The 23,843-nt window shown below is 38.5% G+C and overlaps 1 protein-coding gene and 1 non-coding gene across 2 annotated transcripts in view; one reads left to right on the forward strand and one right to left on the reverse strand.

Moving 5' to 3' along the window:
* Window positions 1-23,843, reverse strand: part of LOC126176273 (CREB-binding protein-like) — a 172,806-nt gene that overhangs the window by 12,920 nt on the left and 136,043 nt on the right. The window contains exons 25-29 of the mRNA XM_049923422.1: window positions 6,206-6,373; window positions 5,836-6,069; window positions 5,503-5,733; window positions 5,298-5,417; window positions 20-226 (exon numbers count right to left, since the gene is read on the reverse strand). Of these exons, the coding sequence (XP_049779379.1) occupies window positions 20-226; window positions 5,298-5,417; window positions 5,503-5,733; window positions 5,836-6,069; window positions 6,206-6,373 (960 nt within the window). The remainder of the gene's footprint in view (window positions 1-19; window positions 227-5,297; window positions 5,418-5,502; window positions 5,734-5,835; window positions 6,070-6,205; window positions 6,374-23,843) is intronic.
* On the forward strand, window positions 10,508-10,582 carry Trnat-ugu (transfer RNA threonine (anticodon UGU)). The gene has a single exon. It is a non-coding gene; the product is annotated as a tRNA-Thr (tRNA).

Here is a 23,843-nt window from a genome sequence, read left to right on the forward strand (position 1 = left end):
ATTTTAAAAATGTATTTACCTGGCAATGCTTTGCATGGTAACAGCAAAGCGCAATAAGCTGTTTGCATATGGGGCAGCCACCATTTGTCTTCCTTTTACATATCTTTGTATGCTGCACAACTCTCTTCATCTTTTGACAGCTGGGCAGGCGACAGTTGGCATCACGGCACTGGCATGCATGTACTAATGATTGGATGCAACGCTGTATTGAAAGTTTTCGCGCCTCCTGTAAAGTTAAATTGTTATGTCTCAAATGTTAATGCAAACAGAATGAAACTGTTTTCCCTGCACACAAAATTCTTCCATGTGACTGAAAACTATATCTGTGCCCAACTATTTTTGCCACCCTACAGCTACTTTGTGGAAATTCAGTGTGGGGTGTCCTTCCCACCCATCCCACCCCCTCCAACAAAAGTATTACCTTCACAGCTCAAGAAAATATTTAATTGTTTATCTCTGCTCTTCACTGAGCCTCTTAATCAACTAACACATGACAATATTAAGCTTACAAATCAAATATCACTTACAAATTTATATCAAAGGTAAATATACCATATTCCAGTGCTAGGCTTTTTTTGATGTTTCACCTACCCCCTACTAAATAACGAAAAGAAAAATTATGTTATCATGAAACAGAGTCACAATAAAACTGATAGTTGAGGAAATTTCTCTCACTGTTCAATGCAGAGTTTCAAAAGTATCAAATAACTTTCATAAATTTCTTATTTCTTCAACAAATTATTGTTTAACATAAATAGTGATAAAAAGCACCATTTTACAGCAGAAAAGTGACGAGCAACAGATAACATCAACAACAGGTTAAAATGTTGAGCTTCCAGTTTCAGTACCTATTTATTATCAAAAATTGCTTCTACGTGATAAACAGCTACCTTTATTCACATCTCTGTTTGTACTCTATCCAGGATTTTCAATCATAATTTTTTTTTTAGTTCTGTGACACAGTGATACAGGACACAGACGACCCCAAGTTTAGGAAAATACAATACACTCAGGAACATCACACTCGAAATTGTATGGAGTGAACCTCATGTTTATTCTCAAATACTGATGGCCACTGCTGTATCTAAAAGAGAAAGTAAAGCATAGAAAATGTAAGTGAAGACTGTGTGGATGGTTGATTATTGGCAAAGGATAAACCACCCACTCTGAGCAATCACCACATTTGGAAAAAACACCCCCCCCCCCACACACACACACACACTACTGTTGGTTTCAAGTTAAATGAATGATTTGAACCTTGAATCATAACAATGTGAAACCAGTCACTTTACATTCACATTACACAGCCACATGTAAACAATGCTACATGCTGACAATTTACAAGTATTTTTAAGTTTTTTTTTTTTTAGATCCATCACTGTAATAACTGGAAGTAGGTAGTGATCAGATTTAAAAATTGCTTTATATTGCCATTTCAAAAACAAATTGCTTCTCACTACTAATCAAAGTGGATATTTAGCCAATTCAGAGTTCCAACATTATTGTCTGTCACAATAGATCAGAATCCTGTTCTTTTGCTCAGATAAAGAAAAAACCATCTATGTATCAGTGATTCTTGCTACGAAGTGAACAAAATGAATGTGTGTCACTATCATACCACATTTGCTGTTTCCTACACTGCTACTGAGTTTCTTCCATTCTGTCTTGGTCAGTCAAGTCTGAATCATCATGTCACAAACTACACTATTGTCAAAGTCCTCAATCTCAACAGTTATCTATGAATTAGTCATTCAGTCTATCCTCTCAAATCGAAAGTCCTCCCCTCACACTCTCACTGCTCAGTGTACCCAATATCTTTGATGAAACATTGGGGCTCAGAAATTGTTGACAATATGAAAACTGTAAACTAATACTGAAGTACAAAAGCAGGTTACCAGCCTCAAATCACCTTTGCATTATCTGCATACAGTAACACCACACACAAAACCCAAACAAAATGTACTATTTTGGATGCCGAAGCAGGTTTCTAAACATGTGTCACACAGAATTTCTTTTTCCCTTACTTTGGTATGTGGTGAGAAGAATATGACATAAGAAGAACTGCAGGAACATAATATGCATAGGTAAGTGGTTTCATTCAGAGCCCTGAGAGTAATTCCTAATAAGAATAAATGCAAATTAAGTCTGAATTTGAACACATTATTACAGAGTAACATCATAGCCATGTTGAAAAGATGTAAAAATGTGAATGTTGTGGAGGGAAGTGCAATAATTATGAGGTTCTAACAATGAATACTATTAATAATTTGTAAATTTAACTTTTGTGTCTCAACTGAATAAAAAAAAAAAGTGAAGTCTCATGGTAGTTTTCTGTGGTCAATAAAAAAGTATATAGTAGATGCTGAGCAAGGAACAAGTAAACCCTCCCAGAAAAAGCATTTTAATCAATTGTGTTACAAATGATTACAGGTAAACTCTGTCTCCATCAGTCAGACCCATATATATGTGTGTGTGTGTGTGTGTGTGTGTGTGTGTGTGTGTGTGTGTGTACGTGCGCGAGTGGTTCCCCCTAAGGTAAGTCTTTCTGCTCCCGGGATTGGAATGACTCCTTGCCCTCTCCCTTAAAACCCACATCCTTTCGTCTTTCCCTCTTTCCTGAGCAAAAGCTCGAAATCTGTGTGTTTTTTTATTTTATTGTGTCTATCTACCAGTGCTTTCTCGTTTGGCAAGTCACAGCATCTTTGTTTTTTAATATATATATATATATATAAATATAATAGAGGGAAACATTCCACGTGGGATGTTTTACTTTCTATTCACCTTCTCCTTTTTTACCGTAATCCAGTATACAATTTTATCCCGCCGATATATACTCAATAGTACGTAACTATATATATATAAAAAGAAAGATGATGAGACTTACCAAACAAAAGCGCTGGCAGGTCGATAGACACACAAACAAACACCAACATACACACAAAAATCTAGCTTTCGCAACCAACGGTTGCCTCGTCAGGAAAGAGGGAAGGAGAAGGAAAGACAAAAGGATATGGCTTTTAAGGGAGAGGGTAAGGAGTCATTCCAATCCCGGGAGCGGAAAGACTTACCTTAGGGGGAAAAAAGGACAGGTATACACTCGCACACACACACACACACACATATCCACCCGCATATACACAGACACAAGGCAATTTACAAATGTCTGCTTGTGTCTGTGTATATGAGGATGGATGTGTGTGTGTGTGTGCGAGTGTATACCTGTCCTTTTTTCCCTCCTTTTTTCCCCCTAAGGTAAGTCTTTCCGCTCCCGGGATTGGAATGACTCCTTACCCTCTCCCTTAAAACCCAAATCCTTTTGTCTTTCCCTCTCCTTCCCTCTTTCCTGACGAGGCAACCATTGGTTGCGAAAGCTAGATTTTGTGTGTATGTTTGTGTTTGTCTGTGTGTCTATCGACCTGCCAGCGCTTTTGTTTGGTAAGTCTCATCATCTTTCTTTATATATATATATATATATATATATATATATATATATATATATATATATATGCCATCTTCGGCTCTTTAAGTACTGATACATAATCTCTTCATTTCAGACGCAAAAGATTGAAATGAGTTTCAATGGACAACCCTTGATTAAAATGAACTATTTTAACACTCAAATCAAAAACATGCAAAACTGTTATCTGACTATTCTTATCACGCTCATGCATCTGAAGCAATGAAGGTCACGTGAGACGGGAGTCAATGATGATGCAAGTAGACACTGTAGACTCAGATACTTCATTTTTACACGAAGTCTCCTTTTACCATAAATTCCAAGTGACTTCTTACTGTACATCACTTGGGACATAGGTATGCAAAAGGCTTTCATGCGTGTTCATTAAATGAAATGAAATGATCGTATGGCATTGTTGGCCGGGATGTCCCATTCGGGTTCGGCCGCCAAGTGCAAGTCTTATTTCAGTCGGCACCATATTGGGCGACTTGTGGCTGATGATGAGGATGAAATGATGATGAGTACAACACAACATCCAGTCCATGAGCGGAGAAAATCTCCAACCCGGCTGGGAACCGAAACCGAGCCCAGTGCATGGGAGGCAAGCACATTACCACCCAGCTAAGCAGGCGGACATGGGTGTTCATGAAATCACTCAAACCCAATTATATAAGATACAAAAAAATTCAATCTGAAATGACATTTCTATGAAGGATATGAAAAAGAAACTCAGTACTAAGATCTGTGCAGTTCCACAGCCTCTCAGAGAGGTTACTGAGTACTACATATTCTTATTTAAAACACGGATTTCTCATTACTACAATCACCACAGTTCGAATAAAAGATATCTGCTTAAGGCTCTTTACAGTGAATAATATCTACAATTTTTTCTGAGATAGTAGCACATTAATGTGCCTTATAAAAAACTGCTGACAAGTATTAAACACTCATACTTTCAATACAGGATTTAGAGATCTGTGGCAACAGAATTAAGTGGCTTGCTGATTGTTTTCCCACCTAAAGACAAAGAGAGTTTAGAAATTTATTTAGTGTTAAATTCGCTGGACAGAACCAAACTTATGTCATGATGCTCTCTACAGGGACTGTTTCACTTATTTTGTTTCCATGAGAAGAAATTGTTTTTTGTTTAGCTTTCTGGTTTTACCCTTAATTTCATGTAAGAAGAAGAATCACACCAAGAGAAAAAGAGGCAAGAGCCTGGAAGACACACAGTTATGTTAAGACTCATTTTGTCATTAGTGTAACTGCTTTAAACAATCAACAATATCATGAAAAGTGTAAATTGCTACTCACCATCTGAGGACACAGTGACTTGCAGACAGGCATAATGAAAATGCTGCAATACATTGTAGCTTTTGGCCAAAAGACCTTTTTCTGAAAGTTAAAATGTATAGTAGTCTTTTTGTTGTGCCTGTCTGCGATTCAACGTCCCCTCTACATGATGAGCAGCGATCACCTTTTTATAATATTCTTGCTATTCCACCCTGGACTTCCATTGTTTGCTTTAAGTATTCAGTGTCATAACAAAGAAAAAAATGCCAACTTTCTTTTCTTCAGTAAAATAAATTCAAGAAAGTAAAAAGAATTCTATCAGCTTTCTCTCTGTTCATAAATAACAGTTGAACAACTTTCCTTACTGGGGAGCAGAGGTGGCAGGGAAGTTTGAAAACATTAAGTTTCAAGTATCAACATTCACAATGCTACTTGTATTTACAGGTACATTGTTTTGTTTAACATAGCAAAGAAAGCTTTTGCAGGAAGGCTCCCTCGGAATTTTTTACACTACTTAACAAAAAACTAAGCTAGTATGTAATTGTACCTGAGGATTAGCTTGCTTCTGATCTGAAGGAGAGGAGCCATCATCCAAGTCCAAGCCAAGTTTCTCCATCCTATGAGGATGCCCATCTTTCTCATAGCACTGAACACACAGGTCAAAATCCTACGGAGAATAACAGAATTAGGCATGACGAAACTATCTGTTATAAAAAAAACAACAACTCTGTGCAATATAATGAAGCACTTACGTCACAAACAGTGCAATGGTAACGCGTTTCTACATGACCCTTGCAATTATTGCAAGTATATACAAATCTGTCTTGTCCTTGGTTATGGAGTTCATAAAGCATTGACATAGATGAAAACTTTGCTCTCCTCAATGATGAAAATTCATAATGACGTTCACGTGCCATTGTTAAGAACGCATCTCTTCCATCCATAAGATCACAGTTTATAAATGGATCAGGATCCTGAATGGGCTGCAACGTGAAAACAGAACAAAATTAGATATACCGATGTCTGAAATAAATGAACTCTCATATACAAAAATAAACAAATAAATAAATAAATCTGCTACTCACTGCCAAGCTGGCAGCAGATTGTGCAGAGTGCAGCCTGATTACGAAGAAAACTTCTTTATGCTTTTCCATTGTAGCAAAAATTTTTGCTGAAAGATCATTTCCGGTCTGCGGTGTATTTGACTTTTTACTGTTTTTTCGCTGATTGGCTTTAGATTTATTAGATTTTTTAGCCTTTTTTTGACCTTTCTTTTTGCCATCAGGTCCTGTTTCACTTTCTTCTTGCAGTGAAAATATCTGAAACACCAAATGGAGAATAAGATGTAATAAACACTTTAATACAGATACAACGGAATTTCAACAACAGAATTATTAGCCCCCCCACATCCTACACCATTTTATTTCATCTGATGTACAATGCATTTACACTTACAGCATTGGCAGCAGCCTCTGCAGCTTCTGCTTGTTTGCGCTTTTCCTCTTCTTCTTGATCAAGTTCTTTTATACTCTCCTCCAAAACATTTGGCCAGAAATCACCTTCAAAATATGGCAGTTCAGCTGCTGAAATTAATTTATCTTCCACTGCTTGCTTCAGAATATCCTGGAAAATAAATGGTGGATCAAAATTATTTTCTACATAACTACACATTATAGAAATCAGTTCTGGAGGCTAAAATTAAATGTAATTTACAATTCTAATCGAACACTAGAATTCCACTTTCAGGGGCTAATATGCGAAGCATCATTGAAGATACATTATTCCTGGCAGCAAAAACTATGACATGAAGTAATGTAAAACAAATACGTTAGTGCTGGAGTAATAACTTTTGCTGTGCACCTATTTGTTACATCGCTGATGCATAAAATGATATTGAACTGCATATAAACTTTTTTTTAAAGATTATTGTTCAAAACTTTTTTTTTCTTTTTTTCGGAATATGAACTAATATACTAAAATAAATTACTCTCAACTGTGGTTTATACTAAGTACTGGACATTATTAAATCTCCTGTGTATACATACGTTCAGACCTTTTGCTCTATCTTGTTCCTTCTCAAAATCCAGTATGAGAACCGAAAGTTGCAGTAATGTATATTGGAAAACAAAAACTTTCATAGCCACGAATGTCACAGTTAATAAAATATTCTGCGACATTATGGCATGCTTGGATGGACTTCACTTTAAAATCCAGCGTTTTGCCTTCATCTGCAGAGGACGTTTTCAAGGGGGGTTGTAGCTTCTTTCAGTTTCTGATTCACAGCTTCGCTCGCCACTGACCACAGTGGGACATCTCATGCTTTGAATACCTGAGCACAACTGGCCATTGTAAGTTGCCGTTCGTCCACTACTTCTATCACCCCATGGTGGAAGACTAGGTCACATCTCCCTCAGTGCCAGAATCCATATGTCATTCACTTTCATGCCCTCCTCCAGGCTAGTGAAATTCATGGGATGTTGAAGAATCTCTATGGCCTATGTATATAGCCTTTCGTGATACGCCCTTGTGGTGGCTGCCAGTACTTGAGTCCTATCAAAATGAATGCACTGATCTCCTGGCTGCAAAGCCTGTTCCACAGCTGATTTGTCAATCTCCCCTCCCCTTGTGCTCTTCTAATCACTTTTTGACCTTTAGATTACCTATTTACTCGAATTTAAGTCACACTCGAATCTAAGCCGCACCTGAAAAATGAGATTCGAAATCGAGGAAAAAAAAATTTCCCGAATCTAAGCCGCACCAGAAATCTGAGACTCGAAATTCAAGAGGAGAGAAACGTTTTAGGCCGCACCTCCAAATCGAAACGAAGTTGTCCATTGTAATATGAGACACAATTTAGGTCAAATGAATGACGATACAGCTATAGTAGTTTGGTTCGAGTCGTAAGCTTAGCAGTTAAGCTTTACCAGGTAGCCGTTGCTATGCGTCAGGCGCTCCGTCCGTATTTATACCCTTCCTTATTTATTGTATTTATGTATTTATATGTATTTATACCCTTCCTTTTTCACGTGCTTCGTCTAGTTTGAATTGATTGCTTATTTTTCTTTGATCTGATAAGTGCTGTTCTCTTTGTTATAGGTGAATACATCACTCAACACTGAATATGCATAACTATACTATGTCATGCATTGTTTGTCGCTTTCTGATAATGAGTGTTTACGACCTGTCGCCGCTCGCGGCATGGCTTGCTTTTGTGCGCGCTACCGCCGCTTACAATTTTTAAAAAAAGAGAGGAATCGTCTCATTAGCGAAACAATGGCAAGAGACTGCTATTTGTTGTTACTTACACTGCCGCTTTCTTTAATAATGATCAACAAGAACCAAATAATATACTGCATATGATAGAAGATGTTTTGAATGAAAGTTTAGCGAAAATTTTTCTCCGTTTGAAAATCTTTGCAGACAATTACAGTCATCTTAGATTAAAAAATGTAATCAATTGCCATGCTTCATTTCTGACTGTATCACTATTCGGCATAAGAATAATACGATAATAAACATGACATGATATGTATATTCTTCCGCGTTTGCTGTTGTCTCACTCTAGTTTCGCAGTTTATTAGGCACACAGGATTTAAATGAGATAGCAGCAAACATGAGAGAATACATGGCAAAATGTTTATATTCATTATTATTATGGTGAAGAGAATACTGCATGTGATTCACAATTTATAAAAGTTCCTATTAGCAACCATCTCTTCTCACAGGTAGGAAAAAATTCAGAACGCAGAGTTGGCCATTTTGACAAACATCCCAAACAGTCTTGCCAGTCGGATTTTCGTAGTGCATTGAAATGCTGCTACATTCGAAGATGAACAATACGGAATTTGTATTTACTTCGTTGGATAATGTATGAAAATGCAGTGGTCGAAACTCAGGGCGGAGAATAAAAACCTCGTCTTCCACCTTTTTTTTTAATTTATTTACTGACGCAAAGGTTTTGGTGCCAGTATTTATCTTTGTGCCTGCGAAGCACTACATATATTCGACGACAGAAGTTAGTTGTGGCGGCACCTACCAACATTTTTCAGAACTTCCGCTTTGCCCTCGATTCTAAGCCGCAGGCGGTTTTTTGGATTACAAAAACCGGAAAAAAAGTGCGGCTTACATTCGAGTAAATACGGTAGAAGAAGCCCAACTGACTTCATTTGAAGGTTTGTAGTACAAGTCTGTATTGTTAAGAATAAAGTTGGAACATGTGTTAACTAATACAAATAGGAAAAACTGAATACCAAAATGAATACAATGAGAATATTTAAAGCATTTAACTAATCAGAATACCAAAGAAGGCAGCAAACATAATATAGGTGCAAAACGGATAACAGCAAAGGCGGTAAATAATAATACAAGCAGGTCTACAATAACTGTTCTTTAACATTTGTTAAAGTAAGGAATACACACAGGCGCACGCGCACTCTCTCTCTCTCTCTCACACACACACACACACACACACACACACACACACACACACACACAGAGAGAGAGAGAGAGAGAGAGAGAGAGAATTTTTTCGACAAAAATCCAGAATTTGAATATAACGCAACTTCTTCACTTCTCTCAGGGAGGTGGGGTGCAGTGCAACAGATGCGACATTCTTTATTAAATGAGAATCAAGCACGTTTCATTTCTAACAAATAAAGACAATTCTTCCAGGAAAATTAATTGGCTTCAAGCAAATTTTCTGCAGATATCCTTCACTATCATTTTTAGTGCAACCATCTTATTCGATTCGATCTCTCTCTCTCTCTCTCTCTCTCTCTCTCTCTCTCTCCAGAAGAATTATTTGAAAATTCGGGTAATAATTTGGAACCAACTTCACTCATACTGCATAACTAAATTTGTCAGTACACTAGAATTTGACTATTTCTTGAACTTGTTAACCAAAATATGTAGGTGACAATATTTAACATTTTATGTCTATCAGACTTACAGTCTATTAATATTTAGAAGACAATGAACTACAGATCTATTCCAAATGAAGCAAACAGATAGCACACGTGTGTGAATGATAGCAAACAACTGTGTGCTTGAACATTTAAAATAATATCACTTGAAGGCAAATTATGTCATACAATACGAGAATTAATAAAAAGATATAAAGATTTTATTTATTCACATGACAGCAAACCTTTTCTATTCTTAAGGCACCCATCTTTCAAATTGTCAATATGTTCACTTTAGGGACAAACAGAGTGGTACACTCTACAAAAATATGCACTATATGACTCCCATAAACGACTTTTATTTGGCTTCGGTATATACCAAGAAGCAACTGCTCAAAAATGTGCCATCTGTGCATGACTATAATGAGTTGAAGATACTCATTGAAATGATAATTAAATGGACACCCTAGCTGCAAACAGGCGTTGATGTACTTCATTGGGGACATGTTGAAAATGTGTGCCCCGACCGGCGTTTGCAGCTAGGGTGTCCATTTAATTATCATTTCATTTCTAGCAAAGCTGCATGGTCATCCACGGTAACTGTTCTTTCGGGAACAGATACTACCGTCATATATAGTTAAAATATGGCTTCCCGGCCATTGACCTTCTTGTGCGAACGCACATGCTATGCCCGAACTCGTACGGGACTTGGTAGATTAATCTGCCACGAGTAATGAGTATGATGGGCAAACATCTATTAGGCGCACTGCGAATGTAGTGGTGTGGAAATGTTGGGAATGTGGATCTCACAGGGAGCGTGCAAGGGATAAGTCCCTCCAGACGCACTATCCTCTGTGCCCGTGGTGGCTCAGATGGATAAAGCGTCTGCCATGTAAGCAGGAGATCCCGGGTTCGAGTCCCGGTCGGGGCACACATTTTCAACATGTCCCCAATGAAGTACATCAACGCCTGTTTGCAGCTAGGGTGTCCATTTAATTTTCTTTTCATTTCTGGCAAAGCTGCATGGTCATCCACGGTAACTGTTCTTTTGGGAACAGATACTACCGTCATATATAGATACTCATTGATTGCAACAAGACGAGGTTAAAACTGATTTGAGATAGTAAGTGTCACTGTTTGATGAAAGTATTGATGATGATGGCTGCTGCAATGTGATTATGCCGATAGCAGCAACTAATGTACTTTTTCCAAGTAAACAAGGTGCTAACTTGGTAGCACATCGGATTCACATACATTTATTTGTTTGCTGTCCACGTCACAGCTTCATTTATGGTGAGATATACTATTGTACTAATAACACGTCTCTATCCAGTAAAAGATAAATGCATATATTGAAACAAAAAGTGAGGCTTAGAAATAATCACATTTCTGTTACAAAATCAAGCTTATGGCTGTATGCACTACCAGGTTCACAATGAAACACTACACCTTGAAATCCTTCATTGAACTAAACAAAGTGTCGAAAGCCACCTCAGGGATTGGGGTGATTTCGGACACGTGTTTTTTAAATCTCTGTCCGAAGTTACAGTATATAGAGGGCGAATCCGGAGAGTTACTGCGTTTTTTAAAAATTCTACATGCTTTTTATTTGATTTTGGTGACATTTTGCACATTTTAAGGTAGCTCTTTGTTACGAATAAGTGATATGGAATGATATAATGAATTTTATATATTACCAATAAGTTTTTATTTTGCAAGAATTTAAATAAAATTTTTTTACAGTTCTTAACTGAAATATTAGAAACAGACAGAAACAAACAAAGTAATTTAACTAAAATGTCAAAATAATTTTTCTCACTCATAATTCTAAATGAAGTTGCAAAAACTTTAAATAAACGATTGTCTTCGAGCTAAAGCACATCTTCTCAAAAAATGAACATTCCTCTTTTCTCAACTGGTGAGGGAAGTATTCTCGAAATTTGCATTTTTTGTATTCTCTCTTCATCGGGGACATTAGGAAACACAAATATGTTTTAACTGTTCTCGTGTAGGTGCAAGAATTTCACACTTACTTCTGTAGCACCAACATTTGTGGCCACTCCAACATACTGCCTTGTTTGCTTCTTGTTTCCATGTTTATATTTGTTCTCGGCAACAAGAAAAGCCACTTCTTTCGGCAGTAAAACTTCATTGGATGATGTGTTGTTTTCACTTTCATTATTCCTAGAAGCACTGTCACTTGTTTCAGCACTGTTTTCGTTTCCTTGAAAATCTCGGCCAGTGATTGATTTTCCATGTTGAACGTCTAGTTTGTGGCAGTGGGAGCTACCAAGCTTATTTGGAGGATAACGAATTTCTTTGAGCATTTCTTCAAAAGTGGAAGACCGTGCGTCTGCGTTGCTTTGCTGGTTCTCTTCATTATCAGGCAATTTTCATAAGACATAATCTGGATCAAAAGGGATTAGGCCCGTGGAGCGAAATCCACCCTTTATGTTTTCCTTGGAGTTTGCTGAAGTCTTAGTCACTGTCTGCTTCAGAACAGATGGGAAGGCATCCTTGGAAATGGTCCCACGAGTGTGTTTCTTCCAATCAGTTAACACAGCTTGCCACGCTGCTTTCATTGGCCTGAAGAAACTTTCATCGAGCGATTGGAGGAGGTGTGTGCTATTGGGGGGAAGAAGAATGAATGAAACATTGTTCCGCTCATACTCTTCAATAACACATAAAGACATGTGACTCGATAAGTTGTCTCCAATCATAACTGTTGACACGTTTTGCCTCTTCAAATAGGACAAAGCGATTGTAAAGAACCAGTCTTCAAATACTGGCAGGTCAAACCATCGACTTCCATTCCTATTGAAACGGGTTCCTTGTGGTCCACCTTCTTGCCACGTGTCCCACAAATGCTCTGATTTGTAAAGGACATAGGAAGGAAGCAGTTTACCATCAGCACTAGCTGCGATCATTATTGAGACACTAGATTTTGATGAGTCCATCACTTTTTCAGCATGCTTACTCCCTCGTTTCGTAATTATCTGCTGCTTGCCTGGATCATCTGACTTGTTGGTTTCATCATAGTTGATCACGTTGCTAGGTGGGAGATTTTACAGCTTTGCCTCAATATTGGAGAAAAACATCTTAACCATCTTTTTGTTCACTTCTCACTTCTGCACGAGCTCGTTGAAAATTTTCGCTTAAGCGAAAGGAAAGATCTTCTGACTGTCGTTTGAGGCATAACTGCACCCATTCTTCTCCTGGCAAATTATTATGAAATTTCTTCTCTTTTCGGCCAGATTTATCAAGGTAGCCTTTAACTTAATATCTAATATCCACTTTAGTGAAGGGAAATCCCCAATGTGCAGCCCTCAAGATACCTTGCTTCAACATTTCTTCTTCTTCTTTATTTAGCACTGGCTGTCCGCCCATTTTTTCAGATGTACTTCCTGCACTTTATTCTGTAGGGTTGATTTAGGTATACCATTCAAATCACACATTTTTCTGTATGATAATTTACCACTCTGAATATCACGAACAGCTTCCTAAAAGTTCCGGGTCATAACTGCACCGTACTGTAGCACCTCTCCTGCTCTTATAAGTTCTTGGCATTGTCCGAAATCATCCCACACAGTACACAGTTTTACAAAAACCATCGTTATTTTATAACCTTGCACGAGAAACTCGACAAACTTTTACAGAAATTGTCCCAATGCTGTTAGCTACTGAGTGCGTCAACAATTACGGTTACAATAACTTCCCGCTCGGCGCAACAATAGAAAGTTTCCACTTTACGATAATGCATGGATTTTTAACACTGAGACTTCGTCAATTCACCTAGGAAAACAAGTGACGCAAAATAAAAGTTGTGGAAAGCGATAAATGCAGTCTTGCGCTTAAAATAACTGGCGCATGGAAGTTAAAATAAGTAACTCTTGTTTTCTATGCAGTGGCAAAGAGCAAATAAGCCATACTGTCCAAATTCGCCCTGGTGTCCGTTTGAAGGTACTTAAATTACCATATTTATTCGACTATATGACGAGGTTTTTCCCCAAATTCACTATTCAAAATTTCTGGATGATATTACATTCGCATTTATAGCATTGTATAAACTTCAATGAAGAGTCATCTTATGTTTGCATGTGACACTTTGATAAGATGTCACGTGGAGAGTTGACAATTTTGGAAGGGTGAATGGGGTGTAGTGGCACCAGCTTGGCCAGATTTGGGAAAAGTAGTGGGGAGCGAGCATTAAACTTCGTCATGCTGACAACCATGGGGACTTGTCCTGCTTTCACTGCTTTGTGTTTTTTAACCATCTACCACATTTCGTCTGAATCTAAATGCAGTCAGAACTAAACTGACTTTACAATGGACAAATACTCAACAATAGCATACATCTTTACAGGAAACAAATTAATTCTAATAAAAATATGTTTACACAGAACACTTGTGACATGGCACAATAACTTAAACATGAGGTTCAACAACAGCACTTAAGCAACTATTGCTTGACATCAAAGGGCAGTTTATTGTACAGAGTTATCCCTATTGTATGTGGCCTGTAGTCTGCAGCCTTTTTATTACTTGTAATTATGTGAATTCTTCCTTCCATACGATTTGTAGTTAGTAAATTACTGTTCACTATATTATGTTCTGAATTTAGTTTTCAAAAACATGATTGACTGTGTGATGAACACAGTGTGGGTAATAGGTATTTTATATTTTCTGAAAGTATCTCTACAAGTTTCTCTCTTGTTTATCTTAACGACCATTCTTGTTGTCCTTTCCTGTAGTCTAAAATGTCCATCTGCGTAGACTTCTGGTGTTCCATCCCAGATCTGGATGCCATAATGCAGATGCAGGTTTACCAATCAGAAATATATTTTCTTTGAGGTACCATACTTCAGTAAACACATATTTGTACTGACTTTCTTACAAATATGTTCTGTATGCTCCTTCCATAACAGGTATTTGTACACGATTGTTCTCAATAGTTGGTGCATATTTGTATATGCTGAATGCCAATAAAGGTATAAATGCAGTAACATTTATAGTTGGTTATAAGTTGAACAATAATGGAAATTCCTGAATGGTGCACCATGAAAAATAAGGTAATAGCAGCTACTCATCTATAGCAGATTGATGAACAGTGCATAGCAGAAGACAACAGAAAACATTATTCACAATAGCTTTCGAGCACTAGCTCCTTTTCCAGCAACAGTGCACATTATCACCCCCAACTGCTCACACACCCAAAAATCACAGCAAATTAAGTAGGAATTGCATTGCTGTTTTCTTCGTTTTATTCACAAATAGCTTACTTGCTGCATGAAAAATCCAGGATGGAATGTAACATAAAACATTGTTATTTGCTGTATGTATGATAAATTGACAGAATAATGTAACTGATTTCACTACTATTGGCAGCAATACTTCTGACTTTTTGGAGTTCAATTAAATCATTTAAATACACAAGGAAAGTAAGTGTCATAATATCCTTCACTGAGACTCAACACATTGAATTACCCTGCAGACTGCTTTAATTTTTAGCAGCTGATCATTCATTCTGTTACTTTAACACACTGTTTCCTGTTTTCTAAATACCAGGAACAAGTTTTAAGGCTACTCCTCTCATACTGTTTTATTCTAATTTATGCAACAAAATGGTATGATTTGCAGTATCAAAAGATTTAGTCATATCCCTCAAAGTGACTGTTACTTTGTGTCCTTTATATCATTAGATTAAAATTTTATGTATGGAAGTTGCTTCTGCTGTTACGGTAGATTTCTCTTTCTAAAGCCACATGTATGAGGTTCATTCAAGTGAAACCTGGTCAGTGCCTTTGCCTGACACGTAAGGTGGCACCACGTAACTGTGGTTATGGTAGTGCCATCAGTAGGTAGAGAGACTGATGCATGTGCACCATTTGATGTTGCACAGCGCCAGTGTGGTTTCATGCCAAAGAAAAGTTGGTCACTCAAGTTATCGTCCACTATCAAACATGCAGGCAAGTAACCAGGAACAACGAGGAGTGATTCGATTTTTGGCAGCGGAGGGAGTTGGAGGCCATGAAATGTATCGACAGATGAAGGCTGTGTACAGTGAGTACAGTCCGAGTCGTTCAAGTGTTATGGAATGGTGCAAACAATTCCTTGAGGGACCCAAGTCAATGGAAGATGATGCTCGTCCTGGACAGGCTCATCGTGTCATCACACTGGAAATGGTTGCGCAAGTGAATGCTTTTGTCTTGGACAACCACAGAATCACCGTGGACGAGATCCATTGGTTATTGGGTATTAGCATGGGCATCACCCACACCGTAATGCATCAACACTTGAACTTTCAAAAAATCTGTACGCAGTGGGTTCCCCAACAACTGTATGCCGAACAGCACAATACTTGAATGGTGTTGTCTTTGAGTCATCTGCACTGTTATCACGAGGAGGAATAAGGCTTTCTGTCGCGTATTGTCAGAGGTAACAAAAACATGGTGTCACCATTTTGCAGCAAAAGTCAGAGCAAGCAGTGGATACATGCGACTTCACCACCTCCAAAGAAATCAAAGGCCTTGCACACCAGTTCTGATACGGTCATGACGTCATCCTTTTTTGGCCACAAGGGCCCACTGCTTGTCGAGTTCCTGGTATGGGGAACCACCATCAAGCATTATCAAGCCACTTTACGGAACCTTAGATGAGCCATCAAGTCGAAATGCCAAGGCATGTTGTCCAATGGCATTATCCTCCTGCACGATAATGCCCGCCCACACCTGGCCAATATGGTGAAGACGACATAGCAGCAGTTTCGCTGGGAAATGCTGGAACATCTACCGTACAGACCTGACCTTTCACCATGTGACTTTCATGTGTTTGGATCTCTAAAACTCGATGCACAAGTCACCGAAGTGGCATCAAAACGAAAGACTTGCACCCGGCGAATGGTCTACCCAACGGAAGACCCTAGTCACACGACATTTATTTATCTCTAAAACAAGCTATTCGCAGACATCAACTCGCAACGGATGACAAAGTGTGTGACTAGGTCCAGGCTTGCCTATTAACTTCTTCAAGAATGGAATAAACCGGCTAGTGTCACAATGGGATAAATGTGCCAGCAGTTTTGGCGACTATTTTTGAGTTAATAAAATTGTTAATGTTACTTTACACTAGTGACCGAGTTTCATTTGAATGTCCCTTATAGATTGTTCAAAGGATTTTACTTGATGCACTATCCCTTGGCCTGATTTGATATTACTTTCACTGTCAAGTTCTGAAGTTATTTGTCTTTACTTTTCTGTGTCATTTGTGTGTTCATTTTTATGCATCGGTAGAATTTCAGTAATTTTCAGGAGGTCATGGAGTTCTCCATAGCAGAGGGAGGTATTTATTAGGTACGTCAGAGGTATAATTAATTCTCTTCTGCATTCCTTTAGCAGCTTGGGTGAAATGTTATTCCATTTGCAAGATATTTTGGCTTGATATTTTGAGATAACTGATATGATGTCTCTCTCAGGATTACCGGGAAAAATGAGTGCCTAGTATTAAAATCAGATGCCCAGTCATGTGCTTCATTTGTGTCAATTTTGCTTAACTTTTCCGTGAATTTATTACACACTTTACTGTGCTGTTTATTACTTAATTATTTTCTCTTAACTTTAAGCTTTGATGTTCAAGATACTGCTTTTCCCCCACTTTCTTTACTAATTATTTCCCAAGCTATTTTACTAACTCAATGAGAGTTGTTTACTTGCTGAGCCTCAAGGTTAGTCGAGCAGTGTTTGTATTTTTTCCCCCGGGTAATCTGCATTTTCATAAAAAATACTGTAATTTAGTATCTCTAAAGCATAAATAACAATCTTCCATTTTCTCTCACAGTTAGATGATTTCAGGAATTACTTTAAAGTTTTGTTAATTAGTTTATACAACTTTTGTCATTTATCATTCATCAAAACCTACAGGGTAATAAATCTAAGCTTCTAAGTCACCGCAACCAAAATACATGGCCATTTACGTCATATATTCTGACACTCACAAATCCGCCATCAAAACCAACAGGGCACTCCCCATTGGTCAAGAATCATGAAATTTGGCAAGATAAAAAGATTTCACAATACGGGTTAAGAGGAAAAGCCAAAAGTGTTTATTTGTAATTATACCAGGCCGGGAAAACATTATTTGTTGTCTGTCTGTCTGTCGCTCCATCTATTAAAGAGTCCTTTTCTCAGGAACGGATAGACATATTACCACAAAATTTTGAGATCGATAGTCCTTTGGTGGTATAAAAATGTTAAGCCTCCAAGTTAATGCAATCAAAAGATACAGCCATTTATGTCACATATTTTGACACTAGCACACTCAATTCATTAAAACCTACAGGGTAATTCCCCTTGGTGTAGAATCATGAAATTTAGTAAGAAGGAAATGGAAAGGTTCAGAAAATTGTTAATTTAAAACTGTATCATATGAAAATAAAATACCTCTGTTGTTTGTTATCAGACTTTAAACTTGAAATTAACATTCTCAAAAGACTTGGAATCCATCCCAGAATGATAACTGTCTATATGCATAATTACATTTGTAAGGAACCCTAAGTGCACGAGTCCTACTGGCACCTAACCATTTCCCCCTTCCCCACATGAACATGACACACTTCTATACAAGTTCCCATCCCAACTCTCATGCTGCGTATTGAGACTGAGGATTGAGTACAACGAAAGTTTGGGTGTATTGTTTTCAAAAATCATAAATTTTAGTGGAAAAAGAAGGGTTGTGGAATAGTGGAAGAAAAATACTTTGTTAGGCTGATACACGCACACCAATCAGAAAGACTTTCAGTTTAGATGACACTGGGATCTTTTCCAATTCATTTCCATCAGAAATCTATTCTTAACAAAGTAGAAATATGTGATGGAAGTAAAATGAGCACAGAAAAATTGACAGCACTGTTGTGTGATATTATTTGAAATGGAAATCTGTCTACATTAATAACTGGAAAGTGTCAAATTGGGATATCTAAGAAAATGTGAACACCATTTTATACTTCAGCTTTAATAACAAGTGTCTGGATGACTGCAGAAATTTGTGGGAGATTATTAGAAGATTAGATACCAAGACTAGGTGAATCGAAAAGATTATTCTTGTTACTCCACATGTCACGGCAACTTCATTTACTAGAAATATTTATGATGTGTTCTTCCTGCTATTTTAAGTGTACAGATACCGGCTCCTCTGGACCTGGGTATAATCCTATCAGTGAAAACAAAACACAAAATGGCTACTGCACAGGGCTGAATTCATTCCTCGAGCAAAGGGCAGTATCGTATGCTAAACAGGTAGCACTAAGCTGTTGTGCAAATTCAGGCTTTGGTACAACATTATCTGCAATTGAAGCCAATTTCTGTACAGAAGAATGGAAAGTCATTACAGATGTTATTACTAGTGACACATTTCAGGTCTATGCCTCATGACAACAGCTTGACTTTCAAACCCCAAACTCATGTTAAGTGATTTGCATGATACTCTTGTGAAGGAACAAACTAAAATAAATTATGGTGGAGGTGGTGACAAGGGTGATTTTGATGTTGATGATGATGATGATGATGAGGAGGAGGAGGAGGAGGAGGTGGTGGAGGAGGATTCACCTGCAAGAAGTTTGTCCATACCTGTGTAAGGATTCGATACAACATGTGGAATTTTTCATAGTCCTGGAACATCAATCAGCTGCAGTGACAATACCCGCTGGTAGAATACATTGGAAAAAAGAAGCAAACTAACTTTATTGGCTTTTATTTATTTACTTTTTTGCTATGAAACCAAGGTCATTACTAAGGAATTTTCTTTAACTTTCTTTCCGTGTTAAACTCTTCATTTGGATGCTTTCTTTAAATCATGATACAAACAGGGGATTTTACAGTAACTATACATTGAAAACAACCTTGATGTCAAGCTAAACAACTTTAGTTTCCAGCAAGATAGCTTGTGATCAAGAAATACTTACATCATCTAAAGAGTTTGAAATTACATTTTGATCACGCCTTTGATTTAAGTGTGGTAAGCCGCCACTTATGGAAAACACTCATTTAAAGCAAACTATATTGTGCACCAGAATTAAAGGATTAATTTTTGAAATCTCTCAATTATCTTCCATTCCAATGCATAAGATTGAAATTTGGCTCAATGGTGCCTACAATGTGGCAGCCTGCAATGTCACCCTCAGGCTCAATGATGATTTAAACACAGAAAGGTGTTGACACGTGGAAGTTTATGTGATGTAAAGCGTATTACTGATGCCATTTTGGCACAAATTTCATCACAATTTTGCCCAACGCCACCATGGAAGTGTCACATGATGTGAAGGTCTTCACACCCCTCTTACCTACATTTCACTGCTTCTTTCAATGCCCCTGCAATGGAGGTCAGCCTGTGACACCCAGAGTTGAAATCACACAGTTTTCTTATGGGTGGCCACGGAAAACATTTCAAACAAACTACCACTCAGAATCTAAATGAAAGGGCCTCAGGGAGTGGCTTAAAAGGCATCATCAATGAAACCACCCCTTTCTTGGGATGTTGATTATTCCCCAAACATTCCATGGCCGACAGTTCGCAGTACAATGAGCACTAGAAAGACATTCTTAACAACCTTTGACACTGCTGACACACTCGGACATTTCAGTCCTCCTCTGTGGACACTGTGAGGCTGCATTCCTATTAAATGTGATCATACACCTCTGGATTGCAGCGTGAGCACAATTTTTGCTCTCTTGTACAGGTTTGAGTCATTAGAGACTGTTCACAACCATTCAACAAAATCTGAAAATGATCCAAAGTAGCAAAGGATCCCTATCCTTTACAGTGCACGAGTTTCACGCCCTCCTGTGGTGTTCACAGAGAAGTGCAACATTGACACATTTGAGAATAAGACAGCAAAGGATTCCTCTAAAAACCCCAGTTTGGCAAAACCCTCAGTGGCAGCTATCTGCATTTACTGAGAACTTTAAAAATCTACCTTTACAGACAAAACTTGCAAAGTAGCCTAAGGTGTCTGCAGAGAGGCAACTGCTTGATACGCACCTCTGAGAAAAATTGCCTGTCTGCAGACGTGTAAGAGTATTTTGCAGATTTTCCCTGTAAAAGTCACATTTATGGGCGCACTGTGAATTGTCACTTTCTACCATGAACTGCATGGGAATCAATGTCCCAAGGAAAAGGGTGATTTCACTGATGCCCTTTATGCCACATCGAGGCCTTTTCATTTTGATTCCGAGGAGCAATGCGTCTGAAATGTTTTGCTGTCACTCATAAGGAACCTGCGTGATTTCAACATTGGACATTGCAGTTTTAACCTCCATCGCAGAGGCATCAAAAGAAGGGTTAAATGTGAGTAAGAATGCCTGTAACAACCTTTCTATCATGTGACATGTCCACAGTGGTGGCGGGTAGAACTGTGATGAAATTTAGTGCTAATTTGACTTCAATAACTTTACATGTCACATGCACTTCTCAGCTCTCATCTTTTTTTTTCCATATGTGTCAACATCTTGCTGTATGAAGCATTGTTGTGCCTGAGGGTGACTTCAGAGGACAGGACACAATGCTTTTGCACTAGTAAGGTTGAAGGCACCTTTGAGCCAAATTTCAAGCTTGTGCAACAGAACATGGGACAATTACATGGTTTTGAAAAAGTGGTGCTTTAATTATGTTGCGCAGGGTATAGGAGGCCCAGCAATTCATTAAAATGGGGGTTTCCTGTAACTTCTATGTCAGAGCTGGAGTACTACCTCAGCAGGCAAGGACGGAAATAGAAAATGGGTCATATTTTTCCTGAACGCTACCTCAGCTTTAAAAAAAAAAAAAAAAAAACAGAAATTAGGTCATATGCATGCTGCTCCATTAACTGATGACCACCTGCTCGGGGTACTGCAGGCCAATTTTGTGGAACGGGATGTGTTCAAGAAAGACAAGAGGCATAATCGATGACATACAGTGCTCACAGAAGCTCGTCTCGATGACATTGTATACCGCCTGGAAAATTCCCTTAAAAAGTCTCTTGCACATCTTTCGCAGCAAATACAAATATTGTGCACCTCTGTACAAAGAGGTGCCAAGCTGCTTGGGCTACAGCCTTATAAAATATCAATAGTACAGGAACTTTGACCTGGTGATCCTGTGCACAGGATTAAGTTCTGAAAATGAGTTTTAAAACAAGTACATGACAGTGAAATGGATCCTTACCTCATTCTGTTTTCAGACGAGGCTTGGTTCCATTTACACAGGTATGATAATTCCCAAAAATGCCGACATTGGAGTGCAGACAGACCAGTTGTGTTTCATGGGGAATCCCTTCATGATCAGAAAATATGGGTGTGGCATGCAGTTAGTGGTGTCAGAATAATAGGCCCACTTTTTTTAATGACACAGTTACACATGGAAAATATGTGCAAAACATTATGCAAAATTTTTTCAACAATGTTTGGCAAGGGCACATACGGCCAATGTTTCTTTGCACACAATTCACAATGTGTTCAGTGAAAGAGTGATTAGTAACAATATCTGGCCTGCTAGAAGTCTTGATTTAACTCTGTGCGATTTTTATTTGTGGGTTACGGTGAAGGACAAAGAGTACACAACAAATCCTTACACGATAGAGGAACTCAACGGTAATATTCATGAATTAATTAATTCAATAATTCAGAGACAATTACACTGTGTGATTAATAATTTCTTGAGAAGATGTCAGAAATGCATGGAAAATAATGGCAGGCAATCCCAACATCTCCTTGTGTGACATGGGTGGCTACAAAATTTATTTGCTTATATTTTAAATGTAGCCATGTTGTACCGCAGCAGTAGACAGGCAACATGACATCTGACTGCCAGGCAACTGAGTGCTTGCTGCCCAGCATCTACTGTGCTGCACAGGCGGTCATCAGATAAATGGAACACCCAGTATAAGGGGCAATCAAACAGAAATGAGACAGATGGAAAAAAAACAGTAAGTAAACTAGAATGAGATTTTCACTCTGCAGCGGAGTGTGCGCTGATATGAAACTTCCTGGCAGATTAAAACTGTGTGCCCGACCGAGACTCGAACTCGGGACCTTTGCCTTTCGCGGGCAAGTGCTCTACCAACTGAGCTACCGAAGCACGACTCACGCCCGGTACTCACAGCTTTACTTCTGCCAGTACCTCGTCTCCTACCTTCCAAACTTTACAGAAGCTCTCCTGCGAACCTTGCAGAACTAGCACTCCTGAAAGAAAGGATATTGTGGAGACATGGCTTAGCCACAGCCTGGGGGATGTTTCCAGAATGAGATTTTCACTCTGCAGCGGAGTGTGCGCTGATATGAAACTTCCTGGCAGATTAAAACTGTGTGCCCGACCGAGACTCGAACTCGGGACCTTTGCCTTTCGCGGGCAAGTGCTCTACCAACTGAGCTACCGAAGCACGACTCACGCCCGGTACTCACAGCTTTACTTCTGCCAGTACCTCGTCTCCTACCTTCCAAACTTTACAGAAGCTCTCCTGCAAACCTTGCAGAACTAGCACTCCTGAAAGAAAGGATATTGTGGAGACATGGCTTAGCCACAGCCTGGGGGATGTTTATACTGTTTATTATTTCAAAGCTTATTACTGTATTCTAAAGTACAGTGAAATCTGCTTATAGAAATAGTGAGCAGTCAACTGATTGGCTGTTTACTATTTCTACAAGAACTATTAATACATTTATCCCACAATGAGACAAGCTGGTCAGTGCCTTCCAGGAAAGTACAAGAGTCCAATGCCTACATTGATTAAGGAACTGCAATCTTTTTTGGGGTCCTCAAAGTACTACAGAAAATTCACAAAAGGGTTTGCTGACATAACACACCGCGTAGTTTCTAAGGAAAGGTGTGAAATTCATATGGACAGAAGAGTGTCAGGGTGCATTTGGAGAATTAAAGAGTGATTTTGATATCCCCCCAACTCTACTATTTGCAGACTTTTGAAGGAATTAATCCTTTCGCATGATGCATTTAATCATGCTTTGGGATGTGTTTTACACCAGGAGATTAATAGTGAAGAGCACCCTGTAGCCTACACATCGAGACAGCTGAATAGAGCGCAGAAGAACTATCCAACACAAAAACGTATGTTCAGCCTCATTTAGAGTGTCATGTATTTTACATTTTATCTCTGAAGAATCGGGGAAAGGGGGGGGGGGGGGGGGGATTCAAGCAGTGACCGACCATGC

This window comes from Schistocerca cancellata, chromosome 3 (assembly GCF_023864275.1).
Source record: "Schistocerca cancellata isolate TAMUIC-IGC-003103 chromosome 3, iqSchCanc2.1, whole genome shotgun sequence".
Taxonomy (NCBI): domain Eukaryota; kingdom Metazoa; phylum Arthropoda; class Insecta; order Orthoptera; family Acrididae; genus Schistocerca; species Schistocerca cancellata.